This window comes from Leucoraja erinacea, chromosome 28, assembly GCF_028641065.1.
Source record: "Leucoraja erinacea ecotype New England chromosome 28, Leri_hhj_1, whole genome shotgun sequence".
Taxonomy (NCBI): domain Eukaryota; kingdom Metazoa; phylum Chordata; class Chondrichthyes; order Rajiformes; family Rajidae; genus Leucoraja; species Leucoraja erinaceus.
The window spans coordinates 30527177-30551022 of record NC_073404.1 but is presented as its reverse complement, the minus strand read 5'-3'; the positions used below and the strand labels follow the sequence as shown (position 1 = coordinate 30551022).

At 47.0% G+C, this 23846-nt stretch overlaps 1 protein-coding gene across 4 annotated transcripts in view; it reads left to right on the top strand.

Annotated features, from left to right (window-relative positions):
- Positions 1-23846, top strand: part of LOC129710868 (sodium-dependent serotonin transporter-like) — a 63713-nt gene that overhangs the window by 14615 nt on the left and 25252 nt on the right. For 3 of the 4 annotated variants that reach the window (XR_008725741.1, XM_055658156.1, XM_055658155.1), the window contains 4 exons: positions 6915-7053; positions 12829-12963; positions 14915-15018; positions 19367-19494. Coding sequence is in view for 3 of the 4 variants with exons in the window: in XM_055658156.1 (XP_055514131.1) it covers positions 6915-7053; positions 12829-12963; positions 14915-15018; positions 19367-19494 (506 nt within the window). In the remaining variant the exon portion in view is untranslated. The remainder of the gene's footprint in view (positions 1-6914; positions 7054-12828; positions 12964-14914; positions 15019-19366; positions 19495-23846) is intronic. The other variant, XM_055658157.1, reaches the window with a different exon arrangement.

The following is a 23846-nucleotide window of genomic DNA, read 5'->3' as shown; positions in this document are numbered from 1 at the left end:
TGTGGCAATGAATTCCACAGGTTCATCACCCTCTGGCTAAAGAAATTAATCCTCATCTCCTTTCTAAAGCAACATCCTTTTATTCGGAGGCTGTGCCCTCTGGTCCTAGACTCTCCCACTAGTGGAAACCTCCTCTCCACATCCACTCTCCAAGCATTTTACTATCCGGTAGGTTCAAATGAGGTGTGTTTCCCACCCTCCTCATCTCCATTCTGTGTGTCCTGTAGATATAGTCAAATAACACAGAAACTGGAGCTTCAGCCCAATTTTGCCCACGCCGACCATCATGTCCCATCTGTACTAGTCCCACCTGGCTGCGTTCAGCCCACATCTCTCTAAACCTGTCCGCTCCACATGTCCCCACCCTCATCCTGTCTCTCGCCAATGTTTCTCTGTCCCCTCCGAGGACCTTGTTGAGTTTGTACACTCACCGCTGTGCAATTCACCTACAAACCTGTACGCCTTTGTGTGGGAGGAAACCGGAGCACCCATAGAAAATCCATGTAGGTCACAGGGAGAACGTACAAACTCTGTACAGCAACTCTTCTGCTGCACCACCGTATAATATCACCCCTTATAAGTTAAGGACAACATTTTCACATTTTAAATATGACAGAAATATTACTAAACTTTTAAACTTCAAACCTATTAATTAAACTAGGCAGTCAGTCCCTTAACCAGCTTTTACAGATCGTATAGAATGACGTTATTCGTAGACACCAACAGCAAGGAACAATAAGTTATTCAATGGCACATTTTTAAGGCACAGGTTGATAGATTCTTGATTAGTACGGGTACCACGGTTTATGAGGAGAAGGCAGGAGAATGGGGTTAGGAGGGAGAGATAGATCAGCTGTTAAAGTTCTATCTGCGCTATTAGAGAACAAACCACATTAGTCACTAAGAATGTACCAATTTCTCTTTATTACGCATGCGGGAGTGGGAGAGCACACACGAGTATGGCTACATACTTGTTATCCATCGTGGTCCCACGCAATTATATTAAGCATAACAAGTACATTTATACCTGATTTTTCACAGGCAGTTAATCACACAGTCAGTACATTCCCTAACACATTCCTTAGCATGCCCCTTATTTGTTCTGGTCCCAGTTACTTATCTTGTTTGGATCAAACTTGTCTTTCAAAGTAGTTTGACTTAGCCATTTGGCATCTTTTAGTTCCATAAATCTGTTTCCTTTGTCATGTATTACATCTGCAATTTCAGTTACTCACAGTCTTTCATCTTGTTTTCACACATTCCCTGCTGCAGCTATTCCTCTGCTCATACACCTTTAACCCTTTCAGTTCTAAACTCTTTCATTCCCTCCTTTTATCATTACATGATAACAATCAAAGTCCCCGCGAAGCACAGTGGTCAGATACGCTGTATAACAAATATCAACGCAAACACAAACTGAAAAATAGAGCCGTAATGTGGTATAGACCCCCAGAGACCCAAACCAGCTAAGTGGCCACCAACTGCCCCATCATTGTAGCCATGCATCTGGCTCCCACTCTTCCTGATTTTTTTTATCAACTTCCTAGGATATGTGGGCAGCTAGATTGGTAATGTTAGAGGACTCATCGGGGACATAGGTGCAGGATTCCTGCCCTATTATAACAGAGGTCCCTCCTTTTTCAGCCAGAATAAAATCTAAGGCCATACGATTCTGCAAGGCCATGGTGCGAAGTGCAACCATTTCAGCTGTCATGGATGAGAGGGCCTTTTGCGTGTAAGTAAAGGTGTCCGCAGTTTCATTAGCCAATTTCTCCAATACGGAGGCCATATTAATCAATTCCCGTGAGATGTGGGCTGTCTCGTAGAGTGGGAAGACGATCATCCAGAATCGCTCTGACTCCGATATACTTCGCTTGGCTCTCATGGGGATATACAATTCATGTTACATAGCTCGCATGTGAGGGACAACAAAGGCCAAATAACAGCATCCTCTCCAGTTGTGGTTTCAGCTGGTCAACCTTTCCTAGTTCTTCTCATCCCCAGGTGGCATAGCAGGCAACCATGGGTATGTTCAGGATCCGCATACAAAATGCATCCCATTTATTGGACGCGGGGAGAGCTGTTCCCTAAGTATACCCAGTTGCCTCTTTTGTCCCAATAACAGGTGGTGTTAACTGTGCTGTGGGGGTGATCCACTAATTTAAGCAGTGGTATTTCTCAAACTCTGGTCTCATTTACTTTCCGTCCTGGCTTAAAAGGTGGGGTATACTATCCTTTAAATTTGGTTTTGTCCTCGAGTTTGCCGGTCTGTGAGCACCCGCTAGTTGCCGTTCTATTGCGAAAGCAATGAAAGGCCAGGATCTCATTAAGGTTAAGGGGTATTGTTAAGAAGGGTATTCTTAAGAGGGGTATTCCTCCTCCACCATTATATGGGATGTGCGTACACATCCAGCATGCACTTATATTATCATGGAGGGCAAATTCATAGCTCATAGACAGAAACAGATTATTTCCCCTGGTCAAGCCCAACTGGGCCAGTCCCAAAGGAGAGTCAATAGCCCCATTGTCCTTTCTTAGTTCTCCGATCCGTTTGCAGCCAGTCAGATATATCCAACGGAGGTGGTCTTCAATCTTCACGGCGGTTGGTGTCGTTGGTAGCACCTGGTACCTGGTCCTTTCAAAATACAGACCTCTACTTCGATTAGATTAGATTAGATTCGCTTATTGTCATGAGGCTCCTCTGGTTATCTCATCTTCTGGTTCATAGCTTGTCCTGTTATCAGTTCAAAAGGTGTTGACCCTGTCTCTCTAGCTGGGATTGTTCTGAACCATCAGATTGGCTGGGAATACCTTAATCCATTCCTGTCCAGACTTGCTCAAGGCTTTTCTTGAACTCTTTAGTGTTAACCCATTCCTGCCCAGACTCGCTCAAGGCTTTTCTTGAACTCTTTAGTGTCCTATTCATTCCCTCCATTAACCCAGAACTTTGCTGGTGGTGGGGGGTGTGAAATCACTCTTTAACTTCTTACAAGGCAGAAATCCATAAATACAACACATACTGAAGAACGGACTCGAAATCATGCACTGATTCCTTGAGTAGGGGTTAGCATTCATATCAATAGGTATGCCTATATCAATAGGTCGTTTCAGGCATTGAGTCAGGGCGGTGAGCATAGCCTCAATTCTTGCGGGGTTGTTAAGAGTACAGTGCCTCAAGAGCCGCCCAAGTTGCAGCACTCAAGAGGATCTTCCATCGCGCCCCCTCGGTCGGATTTAGGATGGCGGACACATCTCTCGTGGCTGCTTTGTACATAGTCATTGTCAACCATATATAATTCACAAATCCTGGTGGGTCTTGATTCTGTCTAGGGCATTTTTAGAGATCAACGCTATCTCCTGCAGCTTCTGTGGGGTATATACATATATTACTGGTTCCTCCTCGGTTTGCGCGGCCTATGGATTTGGCATTTGACCTCATCGGCATCATGCTTTTTCCCTTTTCAGTCTTTTTTTTGGTATCCTGTCTCTCTGGTGCTCTGCGTTGTTTAACTCTCTTACTGATAGTCTCAATTACTACACTTCCCCTTCTGCCTCAGCCCTCTCGCTTCTTCTTCCTCATCTTCCTTTTCAGTTTCCGAGTTGCTATTGGTATCATCTTCTGAGGGAGCCCTTTCCCGCGGGGTTTCTATAGCCTCCCGATGGGATCTTAATGGGGTATCTCCTGCTGCTCGGGGTTGGTGTCCAGGGGCACATGGGGGAGGTGGTCTACTTACATACTGCCTATTATGCTTCCTGACATGTACGGCAGCAACAAAGGTCCTCCACTCCAGTCTATTCTGGGCTAGCTTCTGGACACTACCCCAGGTCAGTTTCATTGTTTTCATTTCCTCCTCTACAGTTCGATGCCAGGTGGTTTTGGGTCTCCCTCTTTTCCTTTACCCTTCTGATGTCCAGTGCAGGGCTATTCTTGGGATGCTGTCTGGTTCTCTTACATTCATCCTAGCATCTGTCGATAGCCCTGGAAGTCCATCACGCCCAGTAGTGTTGATTCCTTCAGTTGCTGTTTCCGTAACATATTTGTTTTACGAGACAGGGTTGTTAGCTCTGTGCTCAACCTCCAACCTGGAGGACCAGTGGATCACTCTTCGTCTCGCCTCTACCCTTCGAACTGTCCAGCATAGGAGACCCTAACAGGAGACGAGTCTCCCACTGGCATAGCTCTAGGGGTCACTGAGACACACAGCTCCCCGACCACGACAAGGTTGCAATCCAACGGGGAGGAGGTGGTCTACACCATTCCCAAATTTGTTCCTCATTCCCCTTCTTCTATAAACAGGGTCGCCATGCCAGACAAGGGGTCCCCGGGGTTATTTTGTTTTGGCACCTGTTTTTTTTTTTGTTACCAATTGTCGCTTATTTCGTGACTCAATCAGGCCTTTTTCTTTTTCGGCCTTTTCCTACTGTTTATCATGCCAATTACATTCTGCCAATCTGTAACACATCCCAATTCTGAGGTATACCATCCTTTGTACATACCACAATCCCTCTATAACCTGCGTTATCTATCCAATTCTTACTCCTGTATTCATCCCACTTTCTCTGTGCCTCCTCTTTCCATTCTCTTATCGCCGCTTTCCATACCTTGCCTACCTCTCTTTCCCATAGCAGCTGTTCTGCCTGCTTAATGGTTTCTACATTCCATGTTCCCCCCACTGGCCAAGCTTCGTCTCCTAGTCCCTTGGTCAATGAGGCTGACAATTGTCGGTAATCTTTATGTTTTTCTTGGTGTAAATAACATGTTCTGTACGGGAGCTCCACCATCACTCTTATCCAGGGCTTGTCCCATTTCCAGCCCTCTTTATTACTATTAATTTACATAGACCCCCACGTAGTCTGACCTGCTCAATTCACAAATTTCTGTACCAATTTGGTCTGACTTCCTCAATTCACAAGAATCAATTCCAATTTACACAGACTGTACATTGTCTGACCTGTTCAATTCACAGAATTCTCTTACCAATTTACACAGACCCACAAGTAGTCTGACCTGCTCAAGTCACAAAAATCGATCCCAATTTACACAGACCGCACGTTGTCTGACCTGTTCAATTCACAGAATTCTTTACATGGCGTTGTCTTCTTAAAGGATCTCGGCTGGGAACCAAATCAACCTCAGATGAGGGACCATGGTGTTCCCGGGAACTTTCAGCAGTTCAGACTCAATGGATCCGATAATGCACTTTTTACTCCCTTCGAAACCCGGCCAGACCGCAGCCGCTTACTCAGTCGTCGGTGATGGTCCCAGCGAGATCCTGCCGACTACGCCAATGTTGAAGTTCTATCTGCACTATCAGACAACAAACCACATTAGTTGGTTTAAGAATATACCAATTTCTCTTTATTACGCATGCGGGAGTGGGAGAGCACACACAAGCATGGTTACGTACTCGTTGTCCCTCGTGGTCCCACTCAATTATATTAAGCACAACCAGTACATTTATACTTGATTTTTCACAGACAGTTAATCACACAGTCAGTACATTCCTTAACACATTCCTCAGCATACCCCTTATTTGTTCTGGCCCCAGTTACTTATATTGTTTGGATCAAGTCAAGACAAGAGTGTTTATTGTCATATGTCCCGGATAGGACATTGAAATTCTTACTTGCTTTCAAAGTGGTTTGACCTGTCTTTCAAAGTGGTTTCAAACTTAGCCATTTGGCATCTTATCTTTTAGTCCCAACATCATAAATCTGTTCCCTTTGTCATGTATCACATCTGCAATTTCAGTTACTCACAGTTTTTCATCTTGTTTTCACACATTCCCTGCAGCAGCTATTCCTCTATTCATACACCCTTAACCCTTTCAGTTCTAAACTCTTTTATGCCCATGATTAATGGGCCAAATGGCTTAATTCAAAAGCTATAGTAGCATTAGGCCATTCGGCCTATCAAATCTACTCTGCCATTCAATCATGGCTGATTTGTCTCCTAATCTCATTCTCCTGCCTTCTCCCCATAAACCTTGACACCTGTTCTAATCAAATATTTGTCTATCTCTGCCTTAAAAATATCCACTGACCTCTGTGGCAATGAGTTCCACAGATTTACTATCCTCTGACTAAAGAAATTCCTCCTCACCTTTCTAATCCTGCTCCTACAACATATTACTTATGAATATAAGTAGTGACACCTTTATGTCTATAAAAGATAATGGCACGTTCCTTGCACGGACAGAGTTGTAAAGTGCCCTCCTTCCCACCATCTAATTCAACCCTGCGTGGTCAAATTCTAAATGGCGAAGCTTTCACTGATGTTTTGATTACCTGATCTATCTCTAAATTATTTCTTGTTCTTGTGAAAGTTTGTTTTGTCTAAACTATCATGTTTCATCTCTCCCATGGTTGTTGTTTGACCTCCTGAGTATTTTCAGTATTCTCTAATTTTTGTCATATTTCTGAATTTGTTAGACTTTAGATATACAAATACAGCACAGACCCTTCAGTCCACCAAGTCTGTGCCGAACAGCGTTCCCTGCACACTAACTTACGCACACTAGGGACAATCTACAATTTTACCGAAGCCACTCAACCTGCAACCCTGGCTCTGTAAGGCAGCAACTCTACCGCTGCGCCACTGTGTCGCCCTAATTACAGTATTACACTTTGCTTCTCTGTATGGAGTTTGTACGTTCTCCCTGTGACCGGAATGCATTTTCTCAAAGATTTTTGGTTTTCTCCCACACTCTAAAGACGTTTTGGTTTGTAAGTTGATTGGCTTCGTAGAAATTGTCCCTCATGTGCAGATTGTGTTAACGTGCGGGGATCGCGGGTCGGTGGACCTGTTTCCGTGCTGTATCTCTAAACTAAACTAAACTAAAATGAGGCGTTTGGGGTGTAAATTTGCAGTTGAATGTATTCTTGTAACCTAACAGATCTTTTTTATTTTGCAGTCGCCAAGTGCTTATGGCTCATAAATCGAATGGTTTGGGTGATGTTGGCGGTATCAACTGGCACCTTTTAATTTGTCTGCTCATAATATTAACTTTGGTGTACTTCAGTATTTGGCATGGCATAAGGACCTCTGGAAAGGTAGGTGAAGTTAAGTCAAAATGGGTCAAAACATTTTCACACAAAGGGAGGTGGGTGTACAGAATGAGCTGCTGGAGGAGGTAGCAGAGGCTGGGACAATCGCAACGTTTAAGAAACAATTAGGCAGGTACATGGGTAGGACGGGTTTAAAGAGATACTAGACTAAGTGGGACCCGTTGGGGCCCAGCATCACACGGGAGGGCTGGTCCCCCAACGCAATATTGCACCTCTCCACCAATTCCAATAATGGTGGCCCGTGGGGGGGGGGGGGGGGGGGGGCTTTCTGGAGCGCTAGTATGGGTGTTGTGGGCTGAAGAGACTGGTTTCCAGAGGGATAGTATGGACATTGTGAGCCGAATGGATTTTTGGGCCGGTCACTCAAGCCTGTTGTGCTGGCAGCTCACTCGCTCACGGCTGGTGGGCTGGCAGTTGACTCACGGCTATTCCTTGAAATTTCATTTCAAGCAGGGTGCAAGGCCACCAAGTTCAAGTGCAGTTTCATACCATTTCAAGCAGGGTGCAAGGCCACTAAAGACAGCGAGTCGTGACCTCTCCCTTCTCCATCTTGCAGAGACTGTGCCCCACCCACACATCTGGGTTTTATAGTCCCTCACCGCCCCCACCCCCCCCACTAGAAGGGGCGTGGCCTTCATGGCATGATTGATAGGAGAGAGAATCTCAACATTTTCTAAACACTAATAACACTTTTATTTTTCATCGATGGGAAAAATCTTCGGCACCTAATGAGTAGAGGGGGACTCGGAGTAAGATGACCAAAAACCACAGCCGTACTTGGTAGCGTTTTTTCTAAAATCAATATAAAGTGCAAACAGGCAGTGGTCAAGATTAGATTTTTAATTATATAGAAGACAAGGCAACTTTAATTAGGCAACGCAACTTTAATTAGGCAACACAGCTTCAGCAATTCCAAACCAAAGGCAACACAATTTTAGCATTTCCAAGCCAAAGGCAACACAGCTTTAGCATTAATAATCCAAAGGCAACACAGCTTTAGCATTTCCAAACTATATTTTCAAACCACATTAAGGGCACTGACAGGTCAGTGAAACCACTCACAGTTTAGTAGACATGTGTTCAGTGTTATTCACAGCTCAGACTGAGAGACGTGACCCTCTCGCTCCCCCATCTTGCAGAGACTGACTGAGGCACTCAACACTTCCGGGTTTTATAGTCCCTCCAGAAGGGGCGTGGCCTTCAGGAGAGAGAATCTCAACATTTTTTAAATGCTAATAACTCTTTTATTTTTCATCCATGGGAAACTCTGAGCAAGATGGCCAAAAATACCAGCCGTAAGATGCAACGTTTTTTCTAAAATCAATATACAAAACAACCAGAAGTGGTCATGATCAGACTTTTAGTAACATATAGATGGGCCAAATGCAGGAAGGTGGGACTAGAGTAGCTGGGACATGTCGATGTGGGCAGGATGGGCTAAAGTGCCCGTTTCCGTGCTATATGACTCTATAACCATGACAAACAGAATGGAGATGAGGAGAAACTTTTGAGATCTCGTTGGGGGAGGGAGGGGGGTGTAGCTCATTTTATCTTACTGGATAGTAAAAGGCCTGGGTAGAGTGGATGTGGAGAGGTGGTTACCAGTAGTGGGAGAGTCTCGGACCAGAGGGCAGAGCCTCAGAATAAAAGGATGTATCTTTAGAAAGATGTGGAGGAATTTATTTCGCCAGAGGATGGTGATTCTCTGGAATTCTTTGCCACAGACGGCAGTGTTGGCCAAGTCATTGGATATTTTTAAAGCAAGGATTGATAGGTTCTTGATTAGTACAGGTGCTGGGGGTAATGGGAAGAAGGCAGGAGATTTAAGTTTATTTAAGGGGTTTTATAGTTTAGTTTAGTTTACAGATACAACGCAGAAACAGGCCCATTGGCCCACCGAGTCCGTGCCGACCAGCGATCCCCGCACTATAATATGTCGACTTCAGAACTGAATCACAGAACTATTCCCCAAAGATCTTTTAAGAAGTCATTAGTTTTGTTCACTGAAGCAAAACCAAAAAAACTAAATTGAAGGCTGGGAAATTATGTGTTATTTTCAAATTACTGATGGAAATCTCGATTCTTAATAAAGTGTAGAGTAAAACACAGTAATCTGAGATCTAGTTGCCTGGAAATTGAGAATTGTCTTTACCTGGGTTATGTTTTCCGAGCGGTCTTTAAACACCCTGTGGCCCCGTTCCCCATATTCTCTTTAAACAAGCTAGGAACTTTAGTTTAGTTTAGTTCAGAGACACAGCACAGAAACAGGCCCTTCGGCCCAAGGAGTCCGCACTGACCAGCAATCCCCGTACACTAACAAGATCATACACACACTAGGGGCAATTTACCATTATACCAAGCCAATTAACCTACAATCCTGTATGTCTTTGGCGTGTGGAACAAAACCGGAGCACCCGGAGAAAACACGCGCAGGTGACGGTATAAATGTACAAACTCCATACACACAGCACCCGTAGTCGGGGCCGTACCCAGGTCTCTGGCACTGTGAGGCAGTAACTCTACCGATGTGCCATCGTGCTGCCCTGTTTTTTGTGTTTTCTTTAAACTTGCCTTGTTTGCTGGAAAATTTAAAGTATATTAATATTAGCAAAGTTAATTGCAATATGCACCAGTGCGGTACAATCAGTCATACAGAGGAGGCATGATTGTTAGAATTTTATTTAAATGTTTTATTCCCCTGATGGGCAATTAATTTAGAGGGTGGTGCAGTGGCGCAGCGGGTAGAGCTGTGCCAGACACCCGGGTTTGATCCTGACAACGGGTGCTGTCTGTGGAGTTTGCACGCTCTCCATGTGACCACATGGGTTTTCTCTAGGTGCTCTGGTTTCCTCCCACAGTCCAAAGATGTACAGGTTTGGAGGTTAAAGTAAATGTAAAATTGTCTCTCGTGTGTGTAGGATAGTGCTATTCTACAGGGATCGCTGGTCGACGCGGTGAGCCGAAGGGCCTGTTTCCACGCTGTATGTCTGAAAAGTCTGAAGTATAGAAGATCACGAGGGTCACGGATAAAGTGAGCACTCACAGTCTTTTTCCCAAGGTGGAGGATTGTCAGGTATTATGGGAGAAGGTTGAGAGGGATAGATCAGCCATGATTGAATGTCGGAGTGGACTTGATGGGCCGAATGGCCTAATTCTGCTCCGATCACTGATGAACTAATGATTCTAATACTGGAATGGGTGATCGATGGTCAGCATGAGCCGAAGGGACAGTTTCCGTGCTGTATTCAATTCAGTGCAATCTGTAGGTGTCTTGAGACCACGGTTCCTTCTTGCTAGTGCTGTGAACATCCTAGGTCCCATTTGCTGCCCTGACCTTGACCCCAGTGTTGTTAAACACATGCCTTTGGCTCTGCTGACTGCGACAGAACAGAACTGGCAAGGTCGGCCTCGTTTTAAAGGTTACCTTGCATCTCGCAAAGCCCTTTGTTTTTTCGATCTGAGACGCGGTGAAGTGCCCCGGGTCTTACCGCATGGTGAAAAGCCTGGGTAGAGTGGATGTGAAGAAGATGTTTCCACTAGTGGAAGAGTCTAGGGCCAGAGGGCGCAGCCTCAGAATAAAGGGACGTACCTTTAGGAAGGAGATGAGGAGGAATTTTTTTAGTCAGAGGGTGGTAAATCTGTGGAATTCATAGCCACAGAGGCCTGTAGAGACCAATGGATATTTTTAAGGCAGAGACTGATAGATTCTTGATTAGTTCGGGTGTCAGGGGGTATGGTTAGAAGGCAGGAGAATGGGGTTAGGAGGGAGAGATAGATCAGCCATGATTGAATGGCGGTGAAGACTTGTTGGGCCCTATGACCTAATTCTGCTCCTATCACTTATGACCGTATGAACTCAGACCTATATACCCGGCCCAGCGTTTAGTCAGACCTGACTAAATATAAAGGATTCCAAAGAGGCTGGAGGTATGGAAACATAAAGTTCAACTGTGCACTTATATTTGATGGGCTTTAGAGATACATCGCCGTAACAGGCTCTTCGGCCCACTGAGTCTACGCTGACCAGCGATCTTTGCACACTAACACTATCCTACACACACTAAGGGCATATTCTGTTGTGCTGCAGCAAGTAAGAATTTCACTGTCCCGTCTGGGACATATGGCAATAAAACACTCCTGACTCTTGATAATTTACAATTTTACCGAAGCCAATTAAACTACAAACCGGCATGTTCTTTGGAGTGTGGGAGGAAACCGGAGTACCCAGTTAAAACCCATGCAGGTCACTGGTAAAACGTGAAAACTCCGTACAGACAGCACCCGTAGTCAGGATCGAACCCAGGTCTCTGGCGCTGGAAGGCAGCAACGCTACCATTGTGCCATTGTGCCACTGTGCCTCTAATGTATCCATTTATATTTATTTCATGTCCAAGTTAAATAAACATTTAGAAAGCTAGAAAAATAGGTGCAGGAGTAGGCCACTCAACCCTTCGAGTGATTGGATAAGCTGAGCAAACATTTTCTAACGTGATGTAATGGACACAGGTACATGGATAGGACGGGTTTAGAGGGATATGGGCCAAATGCAGGCAGGTGAGACTAGTGTAGCTGGGACATGTTGGTCGGTGTGGACAAGTTGGGCTGTATCACTCTGTTGTAAAAATAGACACAATAAACTGGAGTAACTGAGCGGGACAGGCAACATCTCTGGAGAGTAGGAATGGATGACGTTTCGGGACGAGACCCTTGAAGGTGTCATGACTCATGAACATTGACTTCTTTAACTTCAAGTAACCCTTGCTTTTCTTCTCTCTCCATCCCTCCCCTTCCCAGTTCTCCCACCAGCCTGACTGTCTCCGACTACATTTTGTCTCTGTTTGCTTTGTTGTTACCTTCTCCCAACTAATGATGATACATTTGCCTTGATCACCATTCCCATTGTTCTGTTTTCGCACCTTACACTCCTTATCTATACATTTCCTTATCAAAGTACCTCCCACTCCCCTGACATCAGTCTGAAGAAGGGTATCGACCGGAAACAGGTGCTGAGTTACTCCAGCTGTTTGTTTCTATCTTCAATTCAATTCAATTCAATTCAACTTTAATGTCAACGCACAAATACGTATCAGTACAACGAAATGCAGTTTTGCGTCAGTCCGTAGTAGTTGTACATAAAGAAAACAAAAAAAATAGAAAGAGAGAAGATACAGAATAATCAGGAAATACAGAATAATTAAACAAGGGGGACGGAAGGACCAGAGAAATCTATCGTCGGGACTCCGAGTTCAGCAGTGTGATTGTGTTGTTGTAGAAGCTTTTCCTCATCCTACTAGTACGTGACCTGAGGCTCCTGTACCGCCTCCCTGATGGGAGGAGGGCAAACAGTCCATGGTTGGGGTGTGAGGGGTCCTTGATGATCCTCCCAGCCCGTCTCAGACACCGTTTTCGGTGGAGGGCATCCATGGCAGGGAGCGGGGCACCGATGATGTGCTGCGCGGTTTTCATCACCCGTTGCAGTGCCTTCCTGTCCGCAGCAGTGCAGCTGCTGTACCATACCGTGAAGCAGGTGGTCAGGATACTCTCTATGGTACAGCGGTAAAAGTTGGTCAGGATCTGGGGGGACAGGTGGGCTTTCTTGAGCCTCCTAAGGAAGTAAAGGCGCTGCTGTGCCTTTTTGATCAGCTTGGAGGTGTTGAGGGACCAGGACAAGTCCTCCGAGATATGTACTCCGAGGAATTAAAGGTTTAAACCAGCATCTGCAGTTCCTTCCTCCACTCTACGTATGTTGTGTTCCTGTAGGTGGTGTGGGTGACGGCCACTCTGCCTTATTTCGTGCTGTTCATCCTCCTGATCCGTGGGGCCACACTGCCAGGGGCTTGGAAAGGAATCGTCTTCTACCTGCATCCGCAGTGGAACGAAATGTTCGCCGTGCAGGTGAGTGAGGTGACGGGGCAGGCACCAACCTGTCCAGGTTGTCAGCTCTTTGCAAATGTTGGGATCATCCCGATCAATCTCTTTTGCATGGTGAATCAGTGGAATTCATTGCCGCAGAAGGCTGTGGAGGCCGTCAGTGGATATATTTTAAAGCAGAGATGGATAGATCCTTGATTGGTACGGGTGTCATTGAATTTGGGGAGAAACATAGAAAATAGGTGAAGGAGTAGGCCATTCGGCCCTTCGAGCCTGCACCGCCATTCGATATGATCATGGCTGATCATCCAACTCAGTATCCCATCCCTGCCTTCTCTCCATACCCCCTGATCCCTTTAGCCTCAAGGGCCACATCTAACTCCCTCTTAAATATAGCCAATGAACTGGCATCAACTACCTTCTGTGGCAGAGAATTCCACAGATTCACCACTCTCTGTGTAAAAAATGACAGGAAGACAGGAGAGAGGGGTTGGGAGGGAGAGATAGATCAGCCGTGATTGAATGGCGGAGTATTCTTGATGGGCCAAATGGTCTAATTCTACTCCTATCACTTATAAACATGAACTTTTGCATCGGTTTTTACATTTCCTTTTTTCCCCTTATTTGTGCCGGTAAAGGTAGCAGGTAGCCCACCTGTCAGGTAGTCCGGCCACCTGTAACCACTGCACATTCCAGAGAAATACTTCAAAGAAACAGTTCGACAGGTACATGGATAGGTGGGATTTGGAGGGATATGGACCAAGCACAGGCAGGTGGGACTAGTGTAGATAAGACATGTTGGCTGGTGTGAGCAAGCTGGGCCGAAGGGCCTGTTTCCGTGCTGTATCTCTAAACTAAAGTAAATCTTTCCCTTTTCACCATTACCCTATGACCTGTAGTTCTTGATTCCCCTACGCTGGAGAATGGGGGGTTCACCTTACACTTGGGTGTGTTGAGGGGGGAACGGTTATATGGTGGTGTTCTCATCTGCTGGCAATGGTGAGCACACCACTTCATGTACATCGTTGGGGGAGCTGAATGTGCCGTGCAACCTCTGATTCTAGACTTACTGACACGGTTAATGTTTATTTACCCTTTGATAAGTGAGCGAATATCTTTGGGTAGTTCTGGTTAATGAATAAACTTAAGATAGACACAAAAAGCTGGAGTAACTCAGCGGGACAGGCAGCATCTCTGGAGAAAAGAGATCAAGTTCAAATTCATGTTTATTGTCACATGCATCAATTAAGGTACAGTGAAATTTGATGGGTGATGTTTCGGGTCGAGACCCTTCAACTTCTCAGCAAAGTCCACCAGCAAATGAGAAAACCCACTGCTCATAAGGAACGAGCAAATAACTAATATTATCTTTCATCAAAATTAAACCTAAACAAATGAGGGGGTTTGTCTTCATCAAAATCAACTTGTACACAAGGTGGCACGGTGGCGCAGCAGGTAGAGCTGCTGCCTTACAGCGCCAGAGACCCACCGAGACCACACCGACCATTCACACCAGTTCTATGTTATTCCACTTTCCCATTCACTCCCCACACACTAGAGGCAATTTACAGAGGGCCATTTAACCTACAAACCTGCACGTGTTTGGAGTGTTGGAGGAAATCGGAGCACCTGGGGAAAACCCACGTAGGTTATGGGGAGATCCTGCTTCAGACATCGACACCGACACAAAACGACACCTATTCCTTTTCTCTGGAGATGCTGCCTGACCCGCTGAGTTACTCCAGCATTTTGTGTCTATCTTCAGTTTAAACCAGCACCTGCATTTCCTTCTTTCACACGGTTTATAGACATGGACCAAACATGGGCAGGTGGGACTAGTGTAGATGGGGCATGTTGGTCGGTGTGGGCAAGTTGGTCTGATGAGCCTGTTTCCACACTGTATCACTCTACGACTCTAATTTCTGTAGCGATCTGAAAAGTTGGTTTAGTGTGACCTCTGTTCGTTGCCTTGCAGGTGTGGATTGACGCGGCTACACAAATTTTCTTCTCGATGGGCCCCGGGTTTGGTGTCCTGATAGCACTTGCCAGCTACAACAAATTCGACGACAACTGCTTCAGGTCAGTGTGCTGGAAGGAACAGCAGATGCTGGATTAAACTGAAGATAGACACAAAATGCTGGCGTAACTCAGCGGGACGGGCAGCATCTCCGGAGAGGTCTGAAGAAGGGTCTCGGCCCAAAACGTCACCCATTCCTTCTCTCCAGAGATGCTGCCTGTTACTCCAGCATTTTACCTTTTACTACAAGTCCGTGCGTGGATTACTGCTGTAGCATGGCCGTCTTGTCCGGGCTACCATGAGAACTTCCTTGTTGAAAGCTGGCTCACACTGGGTTTCTGCAACTCAATGCATGGAGATGTGCGTGTATTTATATGTATATATATGTATATCTTTTTTTTTCTATACATAGCTAAAGCTCTGATCTTGAGCTCTTCCGGATTGCACGGTTTTACTATTTGCGCAAAAAAGGTACACGATAGCGCTACGATATTTTACCAGCTCACTTGCCGTTCTCCTGAGCTGCGTGTGCAACAAATTTCGTTCCGATCGGTGGTATATTGTAAAAGTTAGCGAGGTTTAAAAATCGTAAAAACTGTGCGTACGCAAATCGATCTCGTCTCCTGCCAATCAGCGCTGTGCGGATTAGTCTCGTCTCCTGTCACTCCCCGGAATGGTCCGCCCCTTCCGGTGCCATCGCATCTTTACTGGAGCTGAGCGAGGCCGGCGGAGGTATCCAACCAGACACAATTTTCGGAGGGTCTGGAAGTAGCTAGGCACGGCGCGGCGATGTCACCAAATAGAAAGCGGTGAATCTGATTCCAGCAGAGTAGAACAACAAGCGTCCGCTGTGCGTCCCAAACGCACCGCCTTCGCAATGCCCCGCAGCACCAGCCCCTTCCCCTCTGGTGCCTCACGCTGGCTCCTTCCCCCCCTCCCCTGTGATACTCCCTCTCCCCCATGGCTCTTTTCCCCCCCCACCCCCCCTCCCGCTCACGCCGGCACGGCCACAGCTGCTGGTGCCAATCCGAGAACCAGCTCTGAGGGTGCTGACGGCTGATGCTCATCCGGGGCGCGCAAGAAGGGAGAGGAACGGCAACCTTGAGATCCTGGGGAGGGAGACTTGGGGAGGAGAGGGGATGGAGGGAGAGGAGGGGAGAGGAGTTATGGTGGGGGGAGGGGAAAGGAGAGGTGAGGGATAGATTGGGGAAGGTAGGAGGATAGGGAAAAGAAGAGGGAGGAGGAGAGGAGGGAAAGTGGGAGAGGAGGAAGAATAGAGGGAGATTAGGGGGGGGGTGAGTGGGGGAAAGAACAATAGGAGAGGGATAAGAGGGGAGAGGAGTTATGGAGGGAGTGACAGGTTAGGGGAAAGGAGAGAGAGAGAGAGGTGAGGGAGGGATTAGGGGAGGGGTGAAGGAGGGAGGGTGAAGAGGAGGGGGGGAGAGTGCAAGGGATGAGGGGAAATAAGCTGTGCCTGTGTAGTTGGGGGCTATGAGTGAGTAGAGGAATATTGGCTTGGGGGGCCAAGCCTCCCATGTGACAGGGACCCAACGGGTCCCACTTAGTCTAGTATATATATATGAGTGTGCACACAAATGCATACACACACTCGTGTATATATATATATATATATACGCGCACACACACACATACATACATATATATATACACACACACACATATATATATATATATATATATATACACACACACACACATATATAGATATACACATATATGTTTTTTTTAATACATATATGTGTATAAAGCCTTGGGACCAGACACCTTTCGTAATTCAGAATTTGTCGGTCTTCAGAATGGAAATTTTTTTGCGTAGATTTTAATGGCTGGCTCAGTGGTAGAGTGCTCGGCTCATATCCGCAAGGTCGCGAGTTTGCGCCTTGATCCCGGCAGAAGAAGTTGGAGCGGGGCTGGGCTGGGCTGCTGCTGGCTGTGGGTCTCTGGGATCTCTGTGCTTGCGGTGGGCCTGGTGGTCGACGTCCAATTGGTCCTGACGTCTCCGGTGACTGCACTGACCTGCAGCGATCGACGTCGTGAAGACAGTACAAAGCCCCCACGCCAGTGCAATGAGTGGGGAGCTGGAGAGGGGAGGGAAGGGGTCACACACATGGCCGGGAAGCAGAGGGGTGTAGGTGGGGTGAAATTGAAGGGAATGACAATCTGCTGCTGCCTGCACGCTGAGTTTAAAAGTTCCCACGCAAGACTCACGATACACTGTGTATCGTGTCTACCGTGGGAACTTTTTAACTCAGCGGGCAGGTAGCAGCAGATTGTCAATTATTAACCCTCCCGCGCAATATACTCTCACCTTCTCTTTTATGAATGGGGATTTAGTTCCCCTTTCTTCGAGGACCGACCGGAGGTTCCGCTGTCACCTCTGCGGGCCGCCCTCGGTGAACGTCCTGTCTCCCTGTCCCTGGGATAGTAGGGGGCGATCAAACAGCACAATACCCCCCTCCCCCTCCAACTCCAGAGGAATCCGCTCCCCGATGGGCCGCTACGATGACAAGTGGCAGTTCGCCCACAGCCCGAGCTGCGCGACCCCAAGAACAAGAAGTACCTTCCACACTATCAGCTTCTGCCCATACACTGCGTGTTCCTCTGAAGTTGGAACGGGGCTGGGCTGGAGTTGCTGATCTGGGATCTCCGTGCTTGCAGTGGGCCTGGGGGTCGGTGTCCCGATGAGAGGGCGCAGCTCGGGCTGTGGGCGAACTGCCACTTGTCGCCGTAGCGGCCCATCGGGGAGCGGCTTCTGGTGGTCCTGACGTCTCCGGCCAGTTTGCAGTTTTCCTCTGGAGTTGGAACGGGGCTGGGCTGCTGCTGGCTGTGGGTCTCTGGGATCTCCGTGCTTGCGGTGGGCCTGGGGGTCGGTGTCCCGTTGGTCCTGACGTCTCCGGTGACTGCACTGCGCTGCTAGAATCGCCGACGTGAAGACAGTGCAAAGCCCCTGCGCCGGTGCAATGAGCGGGGAGCTGGAGAGGGGAGGGAAGGGGTCACACACATGGCCGGGAAGCAGAGGGGTGTAAGTGGGGTGAAACTGAAGGGAGCGACAATTTGCTGCTGTTTGCCCGCTGAGTTCAAAAGTTCCCGCACGCACACACATATATATATATATATACACACACATACATATACACATGCACACACATACATGTGTGTATGTTTACATGTATAGATATATACATAGATATATATAAATGAATACACACACATCTCCCTGCATTGAGCTTGTTTCTATGCGAGCTATATATATATATTGTGTGTGTATTTACGTGGAGATATGTGTATATGTAGACAGAAAATGCATATAATAATATATATATATATATATATATATATATGTGTGTGTATATATATATATATGTGTATATATATATGTGTATATATATATGTGTGTATATATATATATATATATATATATATATATATATATGTGTGTGTGTGTGTGTTTCCATTGTTACTGTCCATAGGATAGGACAGGTTTAGAGGGTTATGGGCCAAATGCAGGCAGGTGGGACCAGTGTAGATGGGGCATGTAGGCCGGTGTGGGCAAGTTGGGCCGAAGGTCCTGTTTCCATGCTGTGTGACTATGACTATGGTTTGTGTGACAATATCCATGTAATTTATGCATATGAGCTGTGCTCATTCTCGCACATGCTCAGTAAATCAGTCAGTGACATTTGACTTGGAAATAAATCATTCCTGTTTTAGACTCCAACATGAGTGTGTGTAGCCATCTTTCTCTGTACATTATGCTCTAGTTTACTTATTTTATAAGCAGACAGATATCAAAACAGTTTGCCTCCCCAGTTATGAGATGAAGGAAGAGATTAATGCTGTCATGAACAGCTCACCAAGAATTGTCTCCAGAACACAGGAGCGGCACGGTGGCGCAGCGGTAGAGTTGCTGCATCACAGCGCCAGAGACCTGACCACGGGTGCTGTCTGTGCGCAGTTTGTATGTTCTCCCTGTGACCTGTGTGGATTTTCTCCAGATACTCCGGTTTCCTCCCACACTCCAAAGACTTGCGGGTTATCTCTGCCTGACCCAAGGGTCAAGAGTGTTTTATTGTCATCTGTCCCAGATAGAACAATGAAATTCTTACTTGAGTAACTGCTGAGTTACTCCGGCATTTTGTGTCTGTCTTTGGTGTAAACCAGCATCTGCATTTCCTACCTCCATGATGACCTTAGGTAGACAAAAATGCTGGAGAAACTCAGCGGGTGAGGCAGCATCTATGGAGAGAAGGAATAGGCGACGTTTTCGGTCGAGACCCTTCTTCAGACTGCTGTTCGGGTGTGGTGGTGGTCGGGACAAAGTAAGGAAGAGGCGGAGACAGTACATGATGACAGACATGATGATCTTTGTGTGTTCTCTTGGTGCTGTAGGGATGCAATAATCACCAGCTCTGTGAATTGTTTGACCAGTTTCTTCGCCGGCTTTGTTATATTCACCATCCTGGGCTACATGGCAGAGAAGAGGAGCGAACATGTTTCAGAAGTGGCCAAAGATTTGGGTGAGATCGCATCGCCAACTCCTTAATTGTTTCATGAACATTGTTTTTTAAATTGCATCCTTCTTGCAAGAAACCGCACAACGTATCTTCAAATAAGAAATATTTTTGGATATCATGCAAAAAAAGTTTATAAAATTATGAAGGGCCTGTTCTGGTGCTGTACTGTTCTGAGTTCCATTCGGGTCAATTTGCCGTATTGTTCCTGAGGTAGATAGGGGTGACGTGCACTGTTGGAAACAGAAAATTACCTTCAACGTGTGGACAGCATTGTGGCGCAGCAGCAGAGTTACTGCCTTATGCCCCTGTCCCACTTAGGAAACCTGAACGGAAACCTCTGGAGACTTTGCGCCCCACCCAAGGTTTCCGTGCGAATCCCGGAGGTTCCCGGAGGTTTTTGTCAGTCTCCCTACCTGCTTTCACTACTTGCAACATCCTGCAACCTCTGGGAACCGCAAGGAAACCTTGGGTGGGGCGCAAAGTTTGGGGCCAGAGGTTTCCGTTCAGGTTTCCTAAGTGGGACAGTGGCATAACAGCGCCAGAGACCCAGGTTCGATCCTGACTACGGGTGCAGTCTGTACGGAATTTGTACGTTCTTGTGACCTGCGTGGGTTTTCTCTGGGTGCTCCGGTTTTCTCCCACACTCCAAAGACGTCCAGGATTGTAGGTTAATTGGCTTAGATATAAAATGTAAATTGTCCCTAGTGTGTGTAGGATAGTGTAAGTGTGCGGGGATCGCAGGTCGGCACAGACTTGGTGGGCCGAAGGGCCTGTTTCCTTGTCGTATTTCTGAACTAAACTAAAAGTGATTCTTGAGAGAAGCAGGAAGACCAATGAACCTTTGCGATTTATGCATAGGCTTAAACAATTAAACTAAGGCTGGTTCATTATTGTGCCACCAAACCTTAAAGTGGTAAATAGTAAATATAGAAGCTGATCTTTAACCATCTACTAGACTAAGTGGGACCCGTTGGGTCCCTGTCACACGGGAGGCCAAGTCCCCGAACACAACACGTATTCCACAACACATATTCCCAACGCAATATTCCACCACTCACCTGTTCTCACAACGCAACCCGTTCCCTCTCTCCCCTCTCCCTCCCTCATTCCTCTCCCCCCCCTCTCTCTCTCTCTCCCTCCCCCCTCTTTCTCTCCCCCCCTCCCCCCCCTCCCTCATCCCTCCCTCTCTCTCTCTTCCTCCCCCTCTCTCTCCTCCTTACTCTCTCCTTCCTCCTTCTCCCTCTCTCTCCCCGTCCCTCCCTCTCACTCTTCTTTCCCTCTCTCCCTCCCTCTGCCTTCCCTCCTCCCTCCCTCCCTCCCTCCCTCCCTCCCTCCCTCCCTCCCTCCCCCCCTCCCTCCCCCTCCCTCTCCCCTCCCTCTCCCCTCCCTCTCTCCCCCTCCCTCTCTCAAGCCTCTCTCCCCCTCCCTCCCTCATCCCTCTCTCCCCCCTCCCTAATCCCTCGCTCCCCTCCCCATCCCCACTTCTTCTCTCTCTCTCTCTTTCCCCCCCCCCCCCCCCCAATCTTCTCCCCCCCTCCATGTGCTGTGGGCCGGGCTGCAGCGTTCCTCTCTCCATGTAACGCTGTGGTGCGTTAGGCCACTCCCGGTGTCCGCGCCCGCAGGCAGGAGCCGCTGGAGCGCTGCCCGCCAGCGGGTAGACAGCGGGGCTCGGCGCTGCCTCCGCCCGCGTCTCCCTCTACCACCCCATCTCCCTCCTCATTTACCTCATTCTCCTCCCCTCACTCCCATTCCCTTCCCCAGCACCTACCCAGGGAGTAGAGCAGCGCCAGGGCCTGGAACTCGGCCTGGTTCTCGTACTCGCCCCGGGCATGGCTGAAGGCGGCCGAAGCACTCGCGGACCTGATCCTCGATGGACCCGAGCTCGCTGTGCCGGGGGTGGGGTGGGGTTGGCGCCACTCCTTCACCATGGTGACCTCCAACTGATTGATCGCCGACGCAGCCAATCAGTGCGGCGATGGTGCCCAGGCGACGCTCCTTCCTGAGACAGGATAGGAGACCAATCTGCGTGGCGGCGACTGACAGCAATATGCGCATGCGAGGTTTTTACGGTTTTTAAACCTCAATAACTTTTACAATATACCATCAATCGGATTGAAACGTGTTGCACTCGCAGCACAGGAGAATGGTGAGTAAGAGGGCAAAAATTCGCAGCGTTATCGCATACCGTTTGTGCGCAAATAGAAAATCCCCGCAAACCGGAAGAGCACAAGATCAGAGATTGAGTCGTTATATATAGATAGATATATGAAGCACTGATTATCTCTTTCCAATAACTGACATATCATAAAAATAAATATCTGGGAATGGCTAACCATTCTGTAATGCAATCAGATTCATGTAATTACACAATTGTCACTAATAAATAAGTAAACCTATTGACTTTGCCCTGTTTTCTAAGCAGAATATTTGTTGAGCTTCAAAACCAATGTGTAACAATGCACACGGAAAAGAATACAGGAGATTAAATGGTACAGTGGACACTCAAAAGAGAGGCATAAGTGATAGGAATAGAATTAGGCCATTCGGCCCATCAAGTCTACTCCGCCATTCAATCATGGCTGATCTGTCTTTCCCTCCTAACCCCATTTTCCTGCCTTTTCCCCATAACCTCTGACACCTGTACTAATCAAGAATCTATCTATCTCTGCCTTAAATATATTCACTGACTTGGCCTCCGTCAAAGAATGTCAAAGAATTCCATAGATTCACCAGCCTCTGACTAAAGAGTAGCCTTGCATTTTTAGAACTTACAGTGCCTGGACTGTTTGCAATACAGTTTAGTTTATTATAAGATGTAGTAACAGTCTGAGTCATAGAGCATTGAAACAGGCCCTTTGGCCCAACTTGCCCATAACGACCAACATGCCCCATCTGCACTAGTCTCACCTGCCCACGTTTGGCCCATATTACTGGGTTGGGTGCCATCTCGTTATTTTGGTTTAGTTTAATTTTCAGGTACAGTGCGGAAACAGGCCCTTCGTCCCGCCAAGGCAGTGCCGACTAGTGATTCCCGCACACTAATACGATCCTACACACACTAGGGACGATTTTACATTTATACCAAGCCAATTAATCTACAAACCTGTACGTCTTTGGAGTGTGGGAGGAAACTGAAGAGCTCAGAGAAAGCCTACGCAGGTCACGGGGAGAACGTAAATTCTCTGCTGATTAGGAATGAGAAGGAATATGTCCACGATGTACATTATTTTAACACTGAAAACTATGATCTGACTATCTTGTACAATATAAGTAGCCAGCAAAATTGTCTGGGATTCAGGTCAACTTGTCAATATTGTCAAGAATAATTTTTTGACTTGCTTTTTTTGAAATCCAAATCTGTTGATAAAGTACATTTTTCATTTTAGGTTCACGTTAAGAGCTTTGTGTTAGTCACTATCATGGAATTATGTACCAGCATTCCTGTTTATTGGCAGCCCAATAAATAAAAACACATTCAAGTTTATTCCATCAAATACACTGGAGCATTTCAACAGCCAGCTACTTGCGTCTCGCTTACTACCTAGTGCCCGAGCGAGAGAGTCGTTATGTAGTACTGTACTACCATGTAAAGGGTGGCATGCATATTTGTGTGGTGAAGGTTATAAATGGCATGAATTAATAAGGGTTAGTCTACATCCTTCCTCTTAAAGAAGTAAACAATATATAGTGGTTAGTGGAGCAAAGATAAAACACCAATATAAGGTGCGGCATTTATTATTTTACTGCATATGTGAGCACAAAACTAAACAGGTCATGCACAGTTCAGGTATAGCCAGTAAATTTTCCAATTAGCGGGTTTGGCTTGCAGACGCGACCTGCACGTGTACGATAATAACCTCCAGCAGACACCTCATCCTTCGCTGGGGAAGCAAGTCCCTTATCTGGTGAACGCGGAGGAGAAGACACCGGTGGAGATTGGGGCACCGGGGAAGACCGGGATGGCACCGACACTGGCAGAGGAATCGCTGGAGCAGCATTCGCAGAGTGTGAGGGAAGACTGGCAGGCTGGTCCGGGTAAGGATGTGGAGGTGCTGGTTCATTGACCAGAAGGAGGTGTTGGCGGGTTCGCCGATAAATGCTGTTGTCAATACTGACCAAGTACGAGCGTGGTTCCGCGGGTGGACCCCAGAATGACTGCGAGGCGGTCGTAACCTCAGAGTGACTGCAAATGGACAACCTGTCCCTTGTTGAGCGGTTGAAGCGCAGAGCTGGTTTTATCAGTATTTTCTTTGTATGTTGCGGCTGCGTGGAGCTAGGATTGCATAACTGATGGCGCACGAACTAGTGGTTCTAGTAGTTGCTTGGCCATAGGCAGAGTGGAACGGGTTCGCCAT